The sequence below is a fragment of the Mus pahari genome, chromosome 3 (assembly GCF_900095145.1).
Source record: "Mus pahari chromosome 3, PAHARI_EIJ_v1.1, whole genome shotgun sequence".
NCBI classification, from domain to species: domain Eukaryota; kingdom Metazoa; phylum Chordata; class Mammalia; order Rodentia; family Muridae; genus Mus; species Mus pahari.
This window is the reverse complement of record NC_034592.1, coordinates 36049706-36069726: the sequence shown is the minus strand read 5'-3', so window position 1 is coordinate 36069726 and position 20021 is coordinate 36049706. Positions and strand designations below refer to the sequence as shown.

Here is a 20021-nt window from a genome sequence, read left to right as displayed (position 1 = left end):
CTCCCCCTCCTCTCCTCTCCTCTCCTCTCCTCTCTTCTTCTCTCCCTCCCTCCCTCCCTTTCTTCCTTCTTCCTTTCTGTATGTTTAAAGTAAAAAAGAAACTAAAAAAAAACCAATCTTGGTGGTGGTGTGGATTAAAAGTACAGTGGATTGCTCCTTGTGACTCTAAGTATTGAATTCAACACCATGGACAACGTGAAGCAGGAGTGAGGAGGTATGGGAACTGACAACTGATGAGAGTTATCCTTCTGACTGCCTTGTGTCTCCAGTCCATTAGTACACAGATCAGCACAGAAAACAGTACACAAGGGGAAACAACATGCTAAGGGCAGCTCTCTTTAATACACTTTTTTCTTTTTTTGTTTGTTTGTTTGTTTTTTTGAGACAGGGTTTCTCTATATAGCCCTGGCTACCCTGGAACTCACTTTGTAGACCAGGCTGGCTTCGAACTCAGAAATCCGCCTGTCTCTGTCTCCCAAGTGCTGGGATTAAAGGCGTGAATCAGAGAGAAAGGAATGCTGTTGTCTCCTTAGACTTGCCAGGCACCGAGTGGTGTATTTACCCAAAGCCACATATATAATTATGATGGCACAACAAGTATACCTATATGACAGCATGCAATCTGGGTTTGAAATGTAGCTGTTATATCGTTGGCCGTGTATTTGTTGCCCTCCCCATCTTGGGTTCTGAGGGTCAATTCTACCTTGCCTGAGACCCTCAGAAGGCAGTTAGGATTCTCTTCAGTGGAGGAAGAGTTCCCTGTGGATACTTTCCTAGGAGAGTAGGAAAAGCTATCACCTCTCTCTGGACCTCTGGCCAGGGTGACCTCTCCCAAAGATGACAAAAGGCATCAGAATCATCACCCTCTGGCAATCTAGTTATTGATCTGGGACCTGTCTTGATTGCTACCCTATGTATCCTGTAAAGGTGCATTTAGCTGTCAAGCCCACCATTTCAGCCTAGCTGAGTGCCATGGCTGCCACTTACCTGCCTTAACCATTTCAAGGGAAACCAGAAGGGGACTATGTGTGGGGAATAAGGGGACCAGCAAGAGGTGGGGTGGGGGACAAGAGAGGTGCACAGTGAGACACATACATGGAAAATGTCACAAGGAATATATTTTGCATGCTTATTAAAATATGCATGAAAAAGAGAACCAACAAAAACTCTTTCAATAGCTTTCTGTATCTCACAAGCTTCTACTGAAGTCTGCCTCCTGTTGACTCTGAGCAGTCATTTCTCCTTCTTCCATGACATTCATGACTTACAGATGCTCCTCTGGTTTCCAGAAGGATAACCATTGGCCCTTTGCTCTCTCCTGAATGGTGTTTGTCCCTGACAGAAGTATGTGGTTTCCTACTCTAAGTCATTTCTCCCCCTTCCTCAACAGTGAAGCCTCTCAGTGTGCCAGTCCTTGGTAACACAAAAGAGCTTTAAAAAAAGTAAACTGCCCGATCAGCACCGTTGGCGGTCAGCAAGAACAAGAGCCTGACAAAAGGTAGCAAGAGGGAGCTACGATGTGAAAGCTCCTGCAACGTTCAATACTAGAGACATCGGAAAACACTAGTCACAAGGACTCAAGGAACCAAAATTGCATCTGATGGCTTCGAGCATCGTGTGTTTGAAGTGAGCCTTGCTGATCTACAGAATGATGAAGTTGCATTTAGAAAATTCAAGCTAATTACTGAGGATGCTCAGGGCAAAAGCTGTCTAACTTCCATGGTATGGATCTTACCCGGGACAAAATGTGCTTCATGGTCAAGAAGGTGGCAGACCATGATTGAAGCTCATGATGATGTCAAGACAACTGATGGGTATTTGTTCTGACTTTTCTGTGTTGGGTTCACTAAAAAACACAACAACCAGATACAAAAGACATCCTCTGTGCAGCACCAGCAGGTCCGCCAGATCCGGAAGAAGATGATGGAACTCTTGACCCGAGAAGTGCAGACAAACGACTTGAAGGAAGTAGTTAATAAACTGATTCCAGACAGCATTGGGAAAGTCATAGAAAAGGCTTGCCAGTCCATTTATCCTCTTCATGATGTCTTCGTTAGAAAAGTAAAAATGCTGAAGAAACCCAAGTGTGAACTGGGAAAGCTCATGGAGCTGCATTGGGAAGGCGACAGTTCTGGCAAAACAGCTGGTGATGAGGCAGGCGCTAAGTTTGAACGAGCTGACGGATACAAACCACCAGTCCACGAACTGGTTTAGAAACAAGATTTTTAATAGTGACAAAGTCTGATTTGTGAAAATAAAGTATATTGCAATTATTGTTTGCATGTCTTTCCCATCTACTCCATAAGACCCCTGGAAGAACTCTTTTTCATGTTATCTCACAGATCTATATAGATATTTGTGAATGAAAAGCAAGCAGATTATCATCTGAAAAGCTCGGCATATATGGTAGCATGAAAATTTACCAGACAGCTTTCCAGAAAATGTCAGTATCTATTTGTGTGCTGGTTAGGTTGTTGTTGTTGTTGTCAACGTGACACACAAACTAGACTTATCTGAAAGAAGGCAATTTCAACTGAGAAGATGCCTCCATACATCTGACTGGAAGGCATTTTCTTACTTAGTGATTGATAGGGGAGAGACCAACCCACTGTGGGCAAGGCCATCCCTGGGATGGTGGTCCTGGGTTCTATAAGAAAGACATGATGAGCAAGCCAGTAGGCAGCCCCCCCCCAGCTTCTGCATCAGCTCCTGCCTCTAGGTTCCTGCCTTGCTTGAGTTCTCATCCTGACTTCCTTTGATGATGAACAGATGAACACAGAAGTGCAATCCAAATACACCCTTTCCTTCCCAACTTGATTTTTGGCCATGGTGTTCTGTCACTCATGCATCCTAAAACAACTGCCTTATTTTTTTTTTAAATATTGTTTAGATTTGTGTATATAACAGTTTTGCTTGCATGCATGTAGGTGCACTGTCTGAAGTCAGAAAAGATGGTAGATCCCCTGGAACTTGAGTGATGAATGGCTGTAAGCTACCACGTGGATGATGAGAACGGAACCTTTACGCTCTGCAAGATTAACAAGTGCTAGTCACTGCTGAGCCATCCTTCATCCCCCAACCTGGTTATTCTTTAAGCTTAGAATGTCTACACCTGAAGAAAAAAATTCCTCAGGCTGGTAAACCTTAAGAAATATCTTTATGCCATGAAATGTCTTAATGCATGGGCCTGGCTTAATTCTGACTTTATTTGTACAGAATTTTCTGTGTGCCTTTAGATACCTGCTTATGTGGATCTCAGGACAACCCTGTGTGCCAGCTGAGATACATATGAAAAAACCTCAAGTTCAGAGAAGCAAAGGCACTTACTTGCCCAAGGTCACACAGCTAACATCAGAACTAGGGATAGAAGCCAGTTCAGCCCCTTTCTCACAATACCATCCTTTGTGGGCTAATGTCCCTGATTCTCCACACCCCAAGTCTAGGCTGTGTGGAATACACAGCTCAGGGTGTCTGGCTAAACTATGAGCTAGAGGCTCTACAGTGATTGTGGTATCCTTTTACTCCTTCCTTCCAGATGACGTCCAGAGACTCTGCTGGCTCTCTTGCACCCTGGGTGGGTGACTCCAAAGCAGGTGTCAGGGCTTGGCAGTGACCGGGAGATATATTTGGATAGATAGATCTTTATAGAAAGGTCAAGGTCATTCTCAAGCAAAATAGTCCATGTTAGTTGTCAGATGCCCCAGAATTCTCTGCTTCCTTTGGTTATCCTACCACCACTTACTCAGGGCTAGGTATTCCACACTGAGTAAGAAAAGCTGGGTCTCTCTCCCAGGAGCTTTGCCTGCTTCCATTGCTGATGATACACACAGGAGCAACATACAATAGCCTGGTGTCTGGCTACTTGGACGAGGGCTTCTCAAAGTGGCGTGCACTCAGCCCCAGTGTGCTGCAAAGCAATCTGTGGGAATGAAGGAAGAGATGAAAAGCCATTCTCAGCTATCTCAATGTTTCTTCACTTCTATTTTCAGTATTCCTAAAATGTAACAGTATACATAACACTATACACACACATATGTAGTATACCTTCAATTTTATTTTTATCTTATTGATACAAATTCCTTGTTTAAAAGAGGGTGGCCACTAATTAAAAAGAAAGCTAGTCGGGCATGGTGTAACTCCAGCTGCATGGAAACAGGAGGGTCTGGGGTTCAGTCTGCCTGGGCTACACAGTGAGACCTTGGCTCAACAAGGAGGAGAAGTGGGGTAGGGAAAGAGAAAGGGGGAGAGGAAGAGGAAGAAGGGAGAAAGGAGAGGGGGGGAGTTGTTTTACACTTTGGCCCACCCACACCTTTCATCTTTATCCTCCATTCAGAAGTCTATGAGTTCCTGGTGGCAATTTCTGGGTATGGTCTCTGATTACACTCAAAGTGACAGTGCTTGCTTCTGCCCCTTTCCGGGATGCCTCAGCTCCTCTGGGACCATGATCATTCTGGCCATTTGGGAAGAGGCAGGAAGCTAAGAGAAGCGAGGAGTGAGTTACCCAGCCTTCACTGAGTTATCCCCAAAAGATGAATGCTCTACCAGAGATAGCAGGTATCTTCCTCAGTACGGTTCCTGCACGGCTCCTGTGAAATGATGTCTCCTGTACTTTGACAGATAAACCAGAGCAAAGAGAATCAGCTTAAAATAACCAGCTCCTACCTCCATGGTTGTACTGAAATTTGAAGGAACTTACCTACTCAAAATAATCACATGTGCCAAAATAGGGCAGCACCTGCCAAGGGTCATGAGAGATTTCTGAAGACTCTCCTCATGACCAGGGCAACCACTGAGGGAGAACTTGGGAAGGAGAGCTGAAGTCCCAGTCCTGTTAGCTGAGTTCCCCACAGCCTTTCTCACACCCAGCAGCTCCATGGACAGGAAACCCCACAGGGGCCCCGTGTGGGAGTAAGTATTCAATTACCTTTCCATCACCAGGAGTATTTCTGCTTCTTCTTACAGCAAGGTGTGCCTAAGTCTTCACAGTATGCAGAAGCCTTAGCATAGGATTTAGATAGGAGCTTCAAATTAAAAAGTAATCTTTAATGGCACCTTTAAATGCTACTATTATACATGTCCTTTCTTCTCTTTTAAAAGCACTTCTCAGTATATATCATCTCTTTTCATTTCATGCTACTTTATGGGGTAAAAAACTAATTCCAGGATAGTTATGAATCTACCCAAACCCATGTCCTTCCAACTCTCATACTCAAATCTTCCAAGAACTTCTTGACTCTAGCTTGGTTATAATTCTGAGTACTCATGTTTAAATAAGAGGACATATTTAACAACACACAGTTAAGTGTGACCAGCAAGGTCCATTAAAGTGGCCAACACCTGGGAGAGATTACTTAAGCCACTTACTTGAGGCTGTATCATTATTTGGAATATGTTCATGGAATAATGAGAAGCTTAGCTTTTGTATTAAAGTAGATATAATTAGGCATTACATATATAACGATTATAGTAATAACTACATTTATGTAGCACTTGGTGTATGTAGTTTATCCGCATCAATTTAAGTAACACTCTGACAGTTTTATGAGGTAGCTTCTAATTTCATTGCCATTTCTCAGATGATATAACTGAGGAATGGAGAGGTCACACCTCACCAGTCTGACTGTAGGATCTTTCTAGTGACCCATCCTGTAAGACAGAGCCATTTAGTGTCAACGACTGAGACCTCACATTTCAGTCTCTCATCTCAAATACAGCCTCACCTGCCCTAAGGTCTGCATTGTTTAGCTGTTTACACATTTGAAGTCTAGCTACTTATTTGTAGAGCTGTTCTCAATTTCATTGTGAAGGTGAGACTTAGAAATGTTTATATCCTATTTGCCCTGGTTACTATGACCAACTCATCTAACCTCTTGGAGAAACAGATTTCTAGGGGAATGGTTTTGTTGGCACACTTCTACATGTAGCATCATGATTGGCAGAATCCATTCAGGAAACACCACAGCTAAGTCAGTCCAGAAACCTGAGGCTGGGAAGATGAACCACAAAAGGCATCTCTGAGGAGTCACTTGTGGTAACATGACCCTGGGCAGGATACCTTGTCCTCTGTTAGAGTCTTCTTAGGACTCCCAGCATTCTGGACAATGCCAATGTCTGACAGTCCCTTCTTCTGACAGAAGGGCCCTTTACTGATCAAAATTTTTACATTGCATGTCAGCAGTGCATGGCATTAAGAGTTTTATATGTTATATCACCCAGTTTTCAACTCAACAAAGCAAGTACCATGATCCTATTTTTTAGATGAAGGACTTGCCCAAAGTCAAGCTACTAGGTAGAATCAGAACTACATCTGAATGCATATCCATCAGGACTCTCTAGGGCCCAGCCTGTAACCATTACAATGGACCGTGTCCATGGAGTGTCCGGTTCTGTGTACATGACCTCCTGTTACAGGGAAGGGATTTTTGCTGGCCCAGGGGTCATTGGATCCAATACCTGTTATTGTTTGCTTTGTTGGTGCCTGTTTATTTTTTAAAACAGTGTGAGCGTTGAAAATCCACCCCCCAATTGCACTGTTCATTGAGCATAGTAAGTGACTAATTGGGGCTGGAGAGATGGCTCAATGGTTAAGAGCACTGACTGCTCTTCCAGAGGTCCTGAGTTCAATTTCCAGCAACCACATGGTGGCTTGCAACCATCTATAATGGGATCCAATGCCCTCTTCTGGTGTGTCTGAAGAGAGTGACAGCATACTCACATACTTAAATAAATAAATAAATAAAATAATCTTTTTTTTAATATAAAAAGAAAGTGACTGTGGTTAGGATGTTTGCTGAACACATACATACATACATACATACATACATACATACATACATAGGCTGGTATGCACCATGAAAGGCTGTATGTTCTATCCTGATGGGATGGAGATCCAACAATCCAATGGTCTGTTGTAGGCCCTGACTACCTTCTATCTGCCTCTTAGTTCTTCCATAATCTTCCATGCTCCCTTGTACTTTGGACAGCAAGCACCTCCCACCACAGCCCCTTATAATTATTATACTTACATGTTTATTTACCTGTTCCCATCATCCATTCACTGAGGACAGAGGGTGGGCCTGTCTTGCTTAACAGAATCTCCACTGCTTCACACATGGTGTCACATACAATGACATTTAGTAAAGATTTATTTGATGAATAAGTATAGCAATGGCACCTCTAAGATCTTCTGAATCACTTCCGCCAGAAATGTTGAGAGGATAACCAAAACTACTGATACCCAAGCAAGGCAACTGTAGAGAACACACACGTACTGTGATCTTCATAAGCAAAGGCCTCATCTTATTCCAAGAAAAGCACCCACAAACCCATATTGAACTTCCACTCCCTAAAGATCTTCTATATGGGCTATTGGTCTTCTTGTAGACTCTAAGCCACATGTACTTAGGAAACTCTTCTAAGCTATTATCTCAGTCTTGATTATCTTGGGTCTCATGGTTGAGCAGCAATGCCCAATTTGCAGCCCAGTGGCACTGTGCCTGAGGACAGCTATGAATTTGTAGGTGACATTGCATGATGTTGAATATCTCTGAAAAATATAAAGTTCAATGTTTCACATCCTTAACTATGATGGATCAAGACAGACTCAGTTGACATCAATTTTGGCTGCTTCTGGAATCAGGTTCCTAATTATTATATAATGCAAGTCTCCCCGTAACTTACATATGCTCCCAAACTGGCAGTGTTTTTAAATTTCCAATTTGAACCCCTACACTCTTCTTCTTGAGCAGGTATTTGGTGCTTTCTGGTACACGATTGGTTGATATGACTTGGGAGAGGGTGTTACTGACAGAGCAGTGACTGACAGACACTGTGAAATGTCTTAGAACACATAAGGCAGCCCCTTCAACCAGAAATGACCTGGCCTCAGTGTCACTAGTACCAAGGCTGAGAAGCCAAGTATTGACGTGACACTTGCTAGACTCTTGAGAAACGAAGATTTAAAGCCTACTTGTTGACACCATACTTTCTAAGATCCATGGGAACACAGCAGAAAAGAGTGACAGAGCAAAGCAGCAGGAATGTGGGGACGACTCTTCCCCGACATAATGTCTGAAAGGAAGATTTGTAGGCTCTCGTGTAGAATATTTACCTTTGGGAAGTTTTTCTACGTTGATCCCTGGCACAGATCATTGTATCTCCTATGGAAATCTCATAACGTGAGGTATTTAGCATAGAGTTCGACAGTCTTGCATTGAAAAGGGAACTTGGGAAACATGGAACCATAGTTGGTTTTCACATTGAAACGTTTCAGGCCATTTTCTTTTTCTAATGGTATAACCATCTAGATGAATAACCGTTTGAGTGAGATGCAAAGTGCTATCCTTCTCCACAGACAGTCCAATGTATTTATACTTAATTCATGAAGGCATAATGTTACAAAAAACATTTGTATATTATGAAGCCATATGGCATCAAATTTTCCAATTTATAGACAACTTTGTATTTACATAACAAATTATTAAATCAACCATTTTTCAGGTTTATAAAAAGTCACTGATGTACACACACAGTGTGTATAAGAGCAGATAAGGCTGATCATACATTTTTACAGTAGATACAAATTAACTTCCATATTTAAAGATAATACTTTTGCCTTTTTTTATGAATCAGACTCCCCATTGGTAGCAGAATTTCCCATGATTCCGCTGTTCACTGCTTTTTTGGCTCACTGTTTCGATTCTCACTTCTGGGTTGTTTACACAGATGAATTACTAATGTTCTGATATCTTTGGCTAATGCAAATATGATAGAGTGAATCCAAGAAAAAGATAAACTAACAGTATTTCAGCTTTGGATTGGTATCTTCTGTTCATAGCTTGAGTCTTGCCTTATATCCCTTGGGCAAGTGGTCAAAGGGAATAGATACTAGTTGAGATTTAGAACCTTGGCCTTCTTTTCAGAAAGAATAGTGCTATCAACTTCCTAAGCATCTTACTAGGTCTTAGATCCTAATGGAAAATCGCTTGCACTGTGCAACTGAAGACTACACGCTGCATGGAGGGTCATCATGGTTAACAACATATTATTACCTTTCTAAGTGAAAAAATCAGCTCATGTGGTCTGAGAATCTTCAGAAACCTTACAGAAGGTGAACTGTCAGCCTCAGCTCCTCCCACACTGCTGTGCTGTTAAAAAGTAAGGCCACGTTTACTTTAAAGACAGACACAACAGAACTCCGGGTTGGGGTCTTCTTAGATGACTGAACATGGCTCATGATATTATATGGCGTGAATGTTCTTCAAGTATTTCCACTCAAAGTGTATCTCAAAGGTATGTTCCAAAAATGTCCCTTTGAATAGATTGTTAAAAACAAGTCTGGGCTGCCTGTAATGCTACAGAACAAATCACACGAGACCTTCTTAGTTAAGTTTTCCTCATTTGAAATAATCTGTGGAAGCTACTTAAATGTGTGATTTATTCTATGTGTACTTCCCAGAACTGTGAAGGAGCAGGAAATGTATTATATTTCCTTTGGTAGTCAGGACCACTATATGTTCTGTAAAGGAAAAAAAAATCATTCTTTCCCAATGTTTCTTTTTTTTTTTTCTTTAAAAAGGGTTATTTTAGGAAATAAAAATTTTAGTAATGTAAAAGGGCAAGTTTTCATTTTAAAATAATTTGTCTTCAATACTACAAAGGAAATGGCCCTATGGAAGTATGAGTGACCAGGTTTTTTAATTATAAGGTAGATGTAACATTTTAAAAAGTGTTACAGCTTTGCACGACCTAAAATCCCTGCTACATTCCCTGCTTACCTGAAACCATGGAAGTGTACAAGAAAGAGGAAGCCCCGTGTGGACAGGCTCAACCTCACTCTGCACCCGCAGCAAAGCCATGAGCAACTGTGAGGTCACGGCAGAAACAGACTCACATGGTTTCCTGATGCAAAGCATATCTGGTGCAAATGGAAATACACAAAGAAGGGGTGGCTGAGTCAGTGTAAAGATGGGAGGGCAAAGGCTGACTCGTCCTTTGGATAGCAACAGGTCACACATGTAGACCCACCGGGCATACAAACACGCTCTTGTCTATCTGAGAATATACACAGCTATGGACACAAACAGGATAAAGCAGGCTGATGCAAAACAAAACAAAACAAAACAAGACAATAGTTGCTTAGCGAGACAAAACACATCAACTTGTAACAAACACGTGTCCATTACACGACACCAGGCCTTCTTAGTTTTCCTCATTGGAAATAAATGAGGAAAATTACCAAAGGAAATGTAATTCCTTTCCTGCCCCTTCACAGTTCTGGGAAGCACACATAGAATAGACCACACATGAGACCCTCCCTCTTGATACCCACCCACCTTCCCTGAGGACAAAATGAACAATGAACGTACCATGGAAAGAAGTACTGATGCAGCTCTTTGCATTCCACCAGGCTTGAGGGTTAAGGTGAGGACAGAACAGACGGCAAGATGCAGAAATATCTGAGGGGAAATCTCTAAACTTATCGAAGTGAGCCTAGGAGAGGATGGGTGTGGTGGCACATGCCTTTAATCCCAGCACTTGGGAGGCAGAGGCTGGAGGATCTCTGTATATTCCTGGTCTATATAGCAAATTCCAGGATAGCCAGACCTTGTCTTAAAAAAAAAAAAAAAAAGGACCTGGGTGGTGTGTGTGTGTGTGTGCGCGCGCATGTGCTGTGTCCTGTACACTCTGAGCTTTGTCTCCTTTGTCTTGAGTTCCTAGAGCACTGTTACCTGATGGGACTGTGGAGTTTAGGAGGAGGAGGGTTAGAAAGGAATAGCATCTTGGAGTCCAGAGCCTGGTAGGGGACAATGTCCCAGAAGCTGAGTGCAGGACTGGAGGACAGCCAGTGGGTTTTGGATGGAGACTGATTCCAAGAAAGAGGGATAACAAATTCTTTCTTTTGACAATCTCTAACTGAGGTTGTCTGAAATTTTGTTTATGCCACCATAATGCACAATACACTACCCTTGGTTATTGATCATTACCTTGTACTTTATGCACTCAGAGTTTTAAGTTTGTATATTTGTAATGTAGTAATTTCTACATTTATTTCACATTTCTCTTATTTAATGCAACATAAATAATTTGCTTAATAAGACTCAACCCACATATTTCAGCCACATTAATATATATGCATATATAAAAATAATCTGTGAATGATATAAATAATTCTTTAAATAAAATAAATCTGATATGTTACATGATACTAATAAAAATTACCACTGCTCATAATTTTGTAAGCCACTTTCACACTTCTGGGTAAATTGGTACGGATGGATGATATAAAATGTGGTTGGACTTATGTTTCCACTCCAAAAAAGAAAATTTGAACTGTCATCATCCTTCTGTCTGTAGATGATTTCCAAGTATTGCTTCTGTCTCCATGTATAGAAATGAAAAGTTTTACCAAGTTTTACTTTGTCAGATGTTGTACACAAAAAAAACCCAAACAGACAAAACCTCTGATTCTGAGCATCATTGACAGAAAACGATCAACAGGTGGCCATCAAAGACTTACTAAATAAATGATTGAGTAAAATAGTTCATCTAAGTTCTTTTTAAAAATTTTATAAAACCTATTCTGTTTTAAAAGTGCCCTGAAAGCGAGAGCCATATCACCTTTCCAAGGTAGGAAAGGGGGTGGAGAGATGGTAAGACCAGAGGCTAGGGCTCCAAATGTGTCAGGACCATCTCATCCATGAAATCACTGCAGTTGTGGTTATCTGCACAACACACACACAGGACTGAGCATATCACTACTTCCCCATGGATGGTGGAGGGGCCCATGTGGCTCCACTCCACCTGAGGGACTGCTAGCAGTTAATGATTGCTGGGTAGCCTCCTCATTTTTCCTCCTGGTGTAGCCAGAGACAAGTTGCCCTTGTGCCAGTCAATACATTCCCACCCCCCAGCCCCCCACATGTGTGGAGCTCTGATCAACCTCTGCAGATCAGGCCCAGGGACACACCAAAGTAGGAGAATACTTACTGGCAGGAGCAAAGAGATAAAGGAGCCAGTGGAGGAGTGGAAGTGGCTCAAACTCATTATATAAATGTATAAAACTGTCAAAGAATAACGATGCAACAAATGGTTGAGATCCTAAATCCTTGATTTAGGACCACGAGCATTTCTCTCTTCAGAAATTTGGAGACTTCCTAGGCACCCAAAACTCAGTCTAGTGTTTCTGGGCTGTCTAAAGAGACATCATAAATGAACACTCAGTGTTGTGTTGTGTATGCCATGACGTGTGTATTACATCATCATGCCTTTTCTCTGCCGTTAAATACAAAACCAGCATTTTTTACATTATCATAGAAAAGCATTTAGGTTGTATTTTTATTTATCACTTTACACTGGTAGTCTCTGGTAGGTGTACTCCATAGAAACCAAAGATTTTTGTACACTATTTCTTTGTACAATAAAAGATAAAGTGTGCATTAAGTATGCTTGTACATGACAATATTGTACAATATTTACATTTCTAATATCGCCATGAAATTCTGTATTTTCTATATACAACACTGAAAATTCTTCAGAAACATTTGGACTATTTCTTATAATCACAATTTTAGTACAATAGAAAACGTTCTCAGTGATCACTTGACCATTTACTGCTTTGTTCATACAGGGATTTTGATTGTTCTGTTTTGCTTTTGACATTCATTTTCCTTCCTGATCAGTGCTTGTCTCCATTGCTGTTCCCTTTAGAGCCCTGTGGTGGTGGTAGCTATCTGCCACAGATTGATCTAACGGTGGCCATATCAATACCTACATACAGGTGTGTCTGTGCATGCTCCTTTGATAAACACTGTGTGTCAGTGGAACAGTCTCTGTTATCTGGAGATCTTCCTCCTCTTGGGTTTGGGGGGCCTCATTTGTCTGTCACCCTGTGGGATTTGGTGAACCTGGAAATAAGGTGGGAAAAAACAACAGCAAGATTGGAATCACAAACACCATATGACTTCTGACAAAGAAATGGGGCAGAAAACAGTCTGATTCACTTTCAATCACTATATCCTGAGACACTTTAAAATATCATGAAGACCTGAGTCTGTATGAACACTGTCTCAAAAAGGGATGGGAAACAGTAAAAGAAACACCCAGAATACTCCACTCAACAGGGGAACATGTCTGAGCTGGCAGAGCTCCCTTGATCAGCTATCTAACTGTGTCAAGGAGAGCCAGAAAAACAAAACCAAGTATTTGTTTGTTCTTTTCCTAATACTATTTGTTTCATAACTGCTACAAAGTATCAAAGATCAGAACTGCTACATGTAGCTCAGTCCAAGGCTGTCTGTTCCTGAGAAGAATCAGCATGGATGTTAGCACATCACTGTCATTCACCGGCAGTTCTGAGTTTGTGTAAACTGGGGAGGGTAATTAATAGAATGCAATGGTATATACTAATAAAGAAACTAGAGGCATTTAATCCTGTGTGTCACATTGAGAAAGGGTTGGATGGTACTAGATACATTTTGAGGAGCAGGAGGCAAATAATAATATCTTCCAAGTTGTAACATGGCTACTGATGTCAGAGAATAAAGTAAGACCCAGAGGCAGAGGAGACATAAAGCTGTGGCCAAAGTAAATGCTAAGCAGCTAGTATTTGGAAACAAATGCACTATAGTATTTACCAATTCCCATGGTCTAAATAATCCTATCACAGATGATTTTAACCTACTAACATGATTTCACAGGACTAGGAAAATAATCAGTTGGTTTAACTATGTATTTAGAATATAATGTTTAAGGGTTGGAGGCTAAGTTAACTGTAAGTGCTTGCCAAATATGCACGAAGCCCTAGATTCAATTACCAACAATGTGCCAATTAAAATAAAGTTTAGACAACACCAAACGTTGTTTGCCTTTAGTCAAAGGTAAGATTCTTTGTCTTTAAGATAATGCTCTGAACTTCCCAGACTGCCTCTTTCTCCGACCCTTTTCCACACATGTTTTTAAAACAAGCACAAATTCAGAAATGAGGAGTTATGTAATTGAGGAAAGAGCCTTTATCCACAACAGCAAATTAGTAGTTTGTGGATCAACTATGGCCTGAAAACCTGTTTTACTAGCTGTAAACAGGTTTGTGTGCAAGTGCTTTAATACCTTTGAAACCACTGTAAACATGAGAAATTTTAGATTTTGGTTCTCAAGAGAGTTGAGGCAACTTCAGTGCCCCTTCCCACATGGCTCTTGTGAAGGAGAAAGTGCGTCTAAAGAATACATTCCAAGACTGCCTCATTAGCTACCAATGCCTGGTGGCCACAGAGGCCAAATGTCCCAAGGTAGAGAGTCATGAAATGAAGGCCAATCCATTTTCATCTTCTTCTTGGAAAGGTAAACCATTTACTGTGTTTCCTAACCCACTTGAGTTGAGAATGTCTGGGCTCATAGGAGCCATGCTGACATTTCTTCATGCCTTCTCTCTTGTTACTATCAAGCAGGACGCAAAGGATATACAAACATGGAGCAAGCACATCAAGGTCTCAAGGAATGATGGGCACTCCACAAAGAAGGGATCTAGGTCTGGAAGTGGCCAAGCAGAGTCGTACCATCCTCAGAAGGCACCAGAATCAAGTTAGCCATGGCCTATGGCAGTGAGCCATGGCCTACAGCTGGGCATCTTAACAGTCTCAGTGGCAGGCACATTTTTGATGGCAACCCTCAATTCTAGAATTGTTGCTTTCATTTCTGATCCTCTTTACTGACAGAGACTATATATATGCCTGGTCCTAGAGGATGCTATAGTTGATGGCTACAAGTTTACCAGGAAACTTAGTGTCATCCAATCAGGTTAGATTAACACATGTCTATGACCTGTGTCAATGGCAACATCTTGAGGCTCCCTAACTGTTACCCATCACGAAGCAGCCAATGGATGGGTTGTTAGTTTCAGATGGCCTAAGTAAATGGCTTGTCATTCCTACACAATCTGAAATCATGCTTTAACTTTAAAGAGATTACTAACATTATATTTATGTGTTTGAGTCTGTATGTGATGGAGAGAGAGAGCTTTATACTTCTCATCTCAATCTAATGGATGCATAGGTCAAGAAAAATATGAAGAGAAAACACATCTCTTCCTGAATCACGAGATTTACAGTTACTAGTAACAGAAATCTGCACAAATCATTTTAATTTTAAGGTAGCAGAAGGAAAATAAGAAGTTAATATACCCTCAGAATTGACCAAGCTTTTTATCGCACTTTTTTTTTTTTTTTTTTTTTTTAATGGATGGAGTGAGGTTGCATTGCTGAATATTTTGGCTACAGTGATGGTCACTGCAACTCACAGTCAAACGCAGAAAGCTGGGGTTGGGACCTCACCATATTGCTGCTGCCACTTAACGAACCTTTTTAAGAAAACAAAAGTTACTTATCTCAGAAAAATAAAATCCATAGCTAATACAGGCTCCCTTTCCATAACTTCTTTCCTGCCTGGCAGTTCAGTATTGCTATGAGAGTTGCTCTACAATGTTCAAGAGATTTTAACAAAAAAAATGTTAACGCAGTTTATTTTCAAAGAAACTAGTATAATGGAAAAAAAAAATTAACTTACAGTCCCAGACATTTTGTCCAGTTCGCTCATGGCCTCGTGAATAGCAGCTTCTAAATGGTTATTTAGCTTTCCACTTCTGGAAGTAATGAAAAAAACATGCCAAATTAACAAATTAAAGAAACAAAAGCCTCAATTTAATTCCCTAATCAGAAGACAAAAATATCAACTCTACCAGAGAAAGTCAATCTAGATTCACATTTGGGAAGTTCAGGCGATAAAGTATCACACTGGGGTTCCCAGCACTGAACGCTAACCATTACAGTAACATGGCCGCTAAGGTTAACACAGGAAGCCCACTCCACTGTGTGTTTCTTCTGCATTTTCATGAGGAAGACTGGGTCAGGAGCTCTGTGGTCTCCAAAGCTGTGCTTCCTACCAGGAAACAGGCTGTGGCTAGGACACCGAGGCTGAACTGCAAGTTCTGGCCACTAGGGAGCTCCCTCCACCCTTTCTGGATCATCTCAGCTAAGTGCAATTGAGCAAAAAGAAAGCTACATTTTGGTGCTAGGGTAAGAACGGCTTATTACCTTGTTACACCTGAGGCTCAGAGGCTGGTTTTGCTACAGTTCCCCTTAAACTGAAATGATGTGATCCTTTCAACAGACACACAAGGACTGCCTCAGAAGCTTCTGACTATTGCTCTCCGCCCAGCATTCTGTGAGTAACATATCATATGTGCCCTTTTTAAAAAAACGACATTGCTGAAGCTGTTGTGCCTGTTACTACAGTCAGGCAGTTCTCTGTGGCTATACATTCTTTGCCTGCCCTACCTTATTTCTCATGTACATATATAAATCTTACTGCACAATCTTCTAAATATGCAGGCAATCTGCTGGCATGCATCCCATCAGGAAGACTGATAGGAAAGCAGCTGAAGCAAGCTCCTATAGCGAGCTCTCAGTTACCATGGCTTCCCAAGAGTTAAGGCCTATCTATCTCCGTGTCTACATGAAGGCTGGAGATTTGCAGCTGTGGGAGAAAACACACTTTAATTTCAGTGGGATGCCTTCAGGTGAAGTCTCTCAACTTACCACAGGGTTCCCTAGGCTTTATCCTCTATACACAATGACCTGATAACTCCTCTAGTTTCTTTTCCCTGCGCTTTACAGACACTTAGTTGTTCATCTTTGAGTATTACACTTTTGGGCGCACCATGAAGGTTCCACATATTTGCTAAGTGGATTTGCCCACAATGAACATAAATGGTCCTTCATCTTGTTAAAACAAATGTGCAGTTAAGTCAGTTCAACTGGAAGGATAGATCAACCTACTAACTTAAACCAGTTGTAAGGACACTACCAATAATTCCCTCCAAGCCGGGCGTGGTGGCGTACGCCTTTAATCCCAGCACTCGGGAGGCAGAGGCAGGCGGATTTCTGAGTTCGAGGCCAGCCTGGTCTACAAAGTGAGTTCCAGGACAGCCAGGGCTAAACAGAGAAACCCTGTCTCGAAAAACCAAAAATAATAATAATAATAATAATAATTCCCTCCAGCACACTCTTAATGAACTCCCCACACCCCCCGAATCCAGAGAAGTTCAGGGAACAAAGTGATCCCAACATACCCACTCTCCAGAATGTGCTGTTAATAACGCATGTTCTTATTAAGTATTTTTTAATCAAAAAGATAAATCTAATATTTCTACATGGTCACTACTCTCAGTCACACTCACTCCCTAGCTCATGTTTTATATGATACACCATGGACAGAATTGCTTTATGTACTTATACATATGAAAAGCTGTCATGATACACAATTCATCTGTTCCCGCTCCTATATCATCATCACCACCACCACCACCATCACTACTATGATTTTGAGACAGGGTCTTGCCAATGTCGACCTGGAACTAACTCACAATGCTGTGCCTCTGTGCTAGGATGGAAGGCATGCATCACTACATCAGTATTCCTGTATCTTTATTTTGGACATCATTGTACTTGATATAAATCTTTCATTCTTTCTCCCCAGTGCATGGCGTTTTCACATATATACCTCCTGCCATTCCAGGGTTAGGGAGCCTTGCATCTTTTAGAGTGAGTCACTGTGCTGTTTGCCCAGGGAGGAGTTTGCTAAGTGTGATCCTGGGTGGCTGGGAGGAAACTCAAGTCCATGTTTCTGGAACCATCTACATTTGGCTATTTGGTGAGAATCCTGATAAAGTCATCCAAGGGAAACTGCCCAACAATGTCACACTTCCTGCAGTGCATTCAATAGGTTTATCTTTAATCTGTCGTTTGGGCTGAAAAACAGGCATTTAATTTTTTCAAAAATTAAAAAAAATGTACTTATGTGTTTGAATATCTTGTTTACAAGTATGTTTGTACACCATGTACATGCCTGGTAATCACAGAGGCTAAAAGGAGTGCTGGATCCCCTGGGACTGGATTTATAGATGGTTGTTAGCTCCCATGTAGGTGTTAGGAATTGAGCCTCAGTCCTCTGGAAGAGCAGTCAGTGTTCATAACTACAGAAGTGTTTCTGTATTTCAGTCCCCGTATGTATTTAAGTTTCAAGGATATTTCATTTTTATGTATTTTGATTAAAATAGATTACACCTAAATAGTTCTATTTAGCTAAAAAAAAAAAAGATAAAACATTTCATTAAAAAAAATCTATCAGGGAACCTTGCTCTTTTCCCTTGAATCTTTTAAATTATATAAGTATATATTTATATTTATTTATGAGTATATAAGCCATGTGTTTATATATAAATACATGTATATGTATATATACTTATTGATTGACTGATTGATTGATTGATGATTGTGAGTGTGTGCAAGCCATGGTGTTGAGATCAAAAGACCGGTTATGGGATTTGGTTCTCTCCAACCACGTGGAACCCAGGGCTGAATTCAGAAAGCATCTTTACAAAGCCACAGAGCTGCCTTGCCAACTCTCTCTTTTTAAGAGCAAAAGTAGCCAGGCGTGGTGGCGCACCCCTTTAATCCCAGCTCTCGGGAGGCAGAGGCAGGCGGATTTCTGAGTTCGAGGCCAGCCTGGTCTACAAAGTGAGTTCCAGGACAGCCAGGGCTACACAGAGAAACCCTGCCTTGGGGGGGGGGGGAAGCAAAAGTACTTCCTATATATTGAAAGGCTTATATTTGCCAAGAATTGTGTTATATCTTTATGTGTTGTCTCATTTAATCTTCAGAGCAATCTCATGAAGTAGGTATTATGACAACTGTGTGTATATAGTACTTCATAAATTTTTTTAGGTGAAAAGGTGAAGTCCTTTATCATTATATAATTCAAAGAATATGTATTTACTATATATAGCTTTCCAAGGTATGAGCCATAATTTTTTTCTATGAAGAACATAGTAACATGACCAAAGTACAAAAATGATTTAATAACATTACTTGTTGAATACCAAGTTAGAACATTAGGAATTCATTGTCCATCCAAGTATTACAAACAATATTTGTAAAAAATACACGCAATATGGGCCAGTGAAACGGTTCAGTTTGTAAAAATACTTGTTATCAAAGCTTGATCACCTGGGTTTGATTCCCAAAACTAATGTGGGAACAGAAGAGAACCAACCCCACAAGTTGTCTTTCGACCGCACATTTGCCATGGCACCATGCATGTGCCCCCCCCATAAACAAATAGTTAATTTAGACTAAATAGCACAGTGCTGCATTTATAGTGAACTTAAACAGGTACTAGATGGAGAAATGACTATTTTTGGAAGGAGAATATACAGATGTGGAGCATGAAGTTATTTGAGGCTATCATGAGAGTGAAGATGCAAAGATATTTTTCCAGCTGTCGCATCTACAGAATGGTTTCCACAGTATTCCTGTCAGGGACAAGTGAGAAAGAGAAAGAAAACTCCATGAGTTCATAAAGGGAACAGTCAGTCACATTTTGGTTTTCTAGTCTTGAGAGGCCCCCTGTGGCATCTCTGCTAGTATTTTTCTATTTCCTGCTGATATTTAATAATAAACATTTTTACTAATGGACACTCTAAACCCTAATTGATTAAGCAAGAGACACTCATATGATCACATTTCTAGTTATTAATGGAAACAATTGCCAATTCTCATCTCCTTTGGCGGTATTGTCACATACTATCTTTATCTTCACTAACTGCACAGGAAAAAGACCAGACAAAACCTAGATGATACTAGATGGAAGTGTGAGCTGAGAGCTAATGTATCATTTTGTAAGACTAGGACTCATTTCAGGTAGAACACATCAAATTTGGATAAAAATGGAAAATCAAGAAGTATGTGCTCTGAAAATCTAATCTATAAAGCAGTATGACAACTCAAGACAATTTTAAAAAGCTAGATTGAATTTAATCTTTTTTAATGTTTGGGAGTTTTATGTGCATATGATTAATTTTTGTAAAAATCCACAACTCCTGCTATTTCTCCTCTTCCCCTCTACCACTTTTCCCTCCCAAATTCATATGCTGCTGCCTCCTCCTCCTCCTCCTCCTCCTCCTCCTCCTC

The 20021-nt window shown here is 40.9% G+C and overlaps 1 protein-coding gene and 1 pseudogene across 5 annotated transcripts in view; one reads left to right on the top strand and one right to left on the bottom strand.

Moving 5' to 3' along the window:
- Positions 1-2214, top strand: part of LOC110317867 — a 7585-nt pseudogene extending 5371 nt beyond the window's left edge.
- A 9749-nt stretch (positions 2215-11963) lies between these two features.
- The window catches only part of Mbd5 (methyl-CpG binding domain protein 5), a 334829-nt gene continuing 326771 nt past the window's right edge, over positions 11964-20021 (bottom strand). For 4 of the 5 annotated variants that reach the window (XM_029536364.1, XM_021192375.2, XM_029536363.1 and 1 more), the window contains 2 exons: positions 15559-15634; positions 11964-12905 (listed from right to left, as the gene is read on the bottom strand). In XM_029536364.1, coding sequence (XP_029392224.1) covers positions 12834-12905; positions 15559-15634 — 148 coding nt within the window. In that variant the 3' untranslated portion in view covers positions 11964-12833. The remainder of the gene's footprint in view (positions 12906-15558; positions 15635-20021) is intronic. The other variant, XM_029536366.1, reaches the window with a different exon arrangement.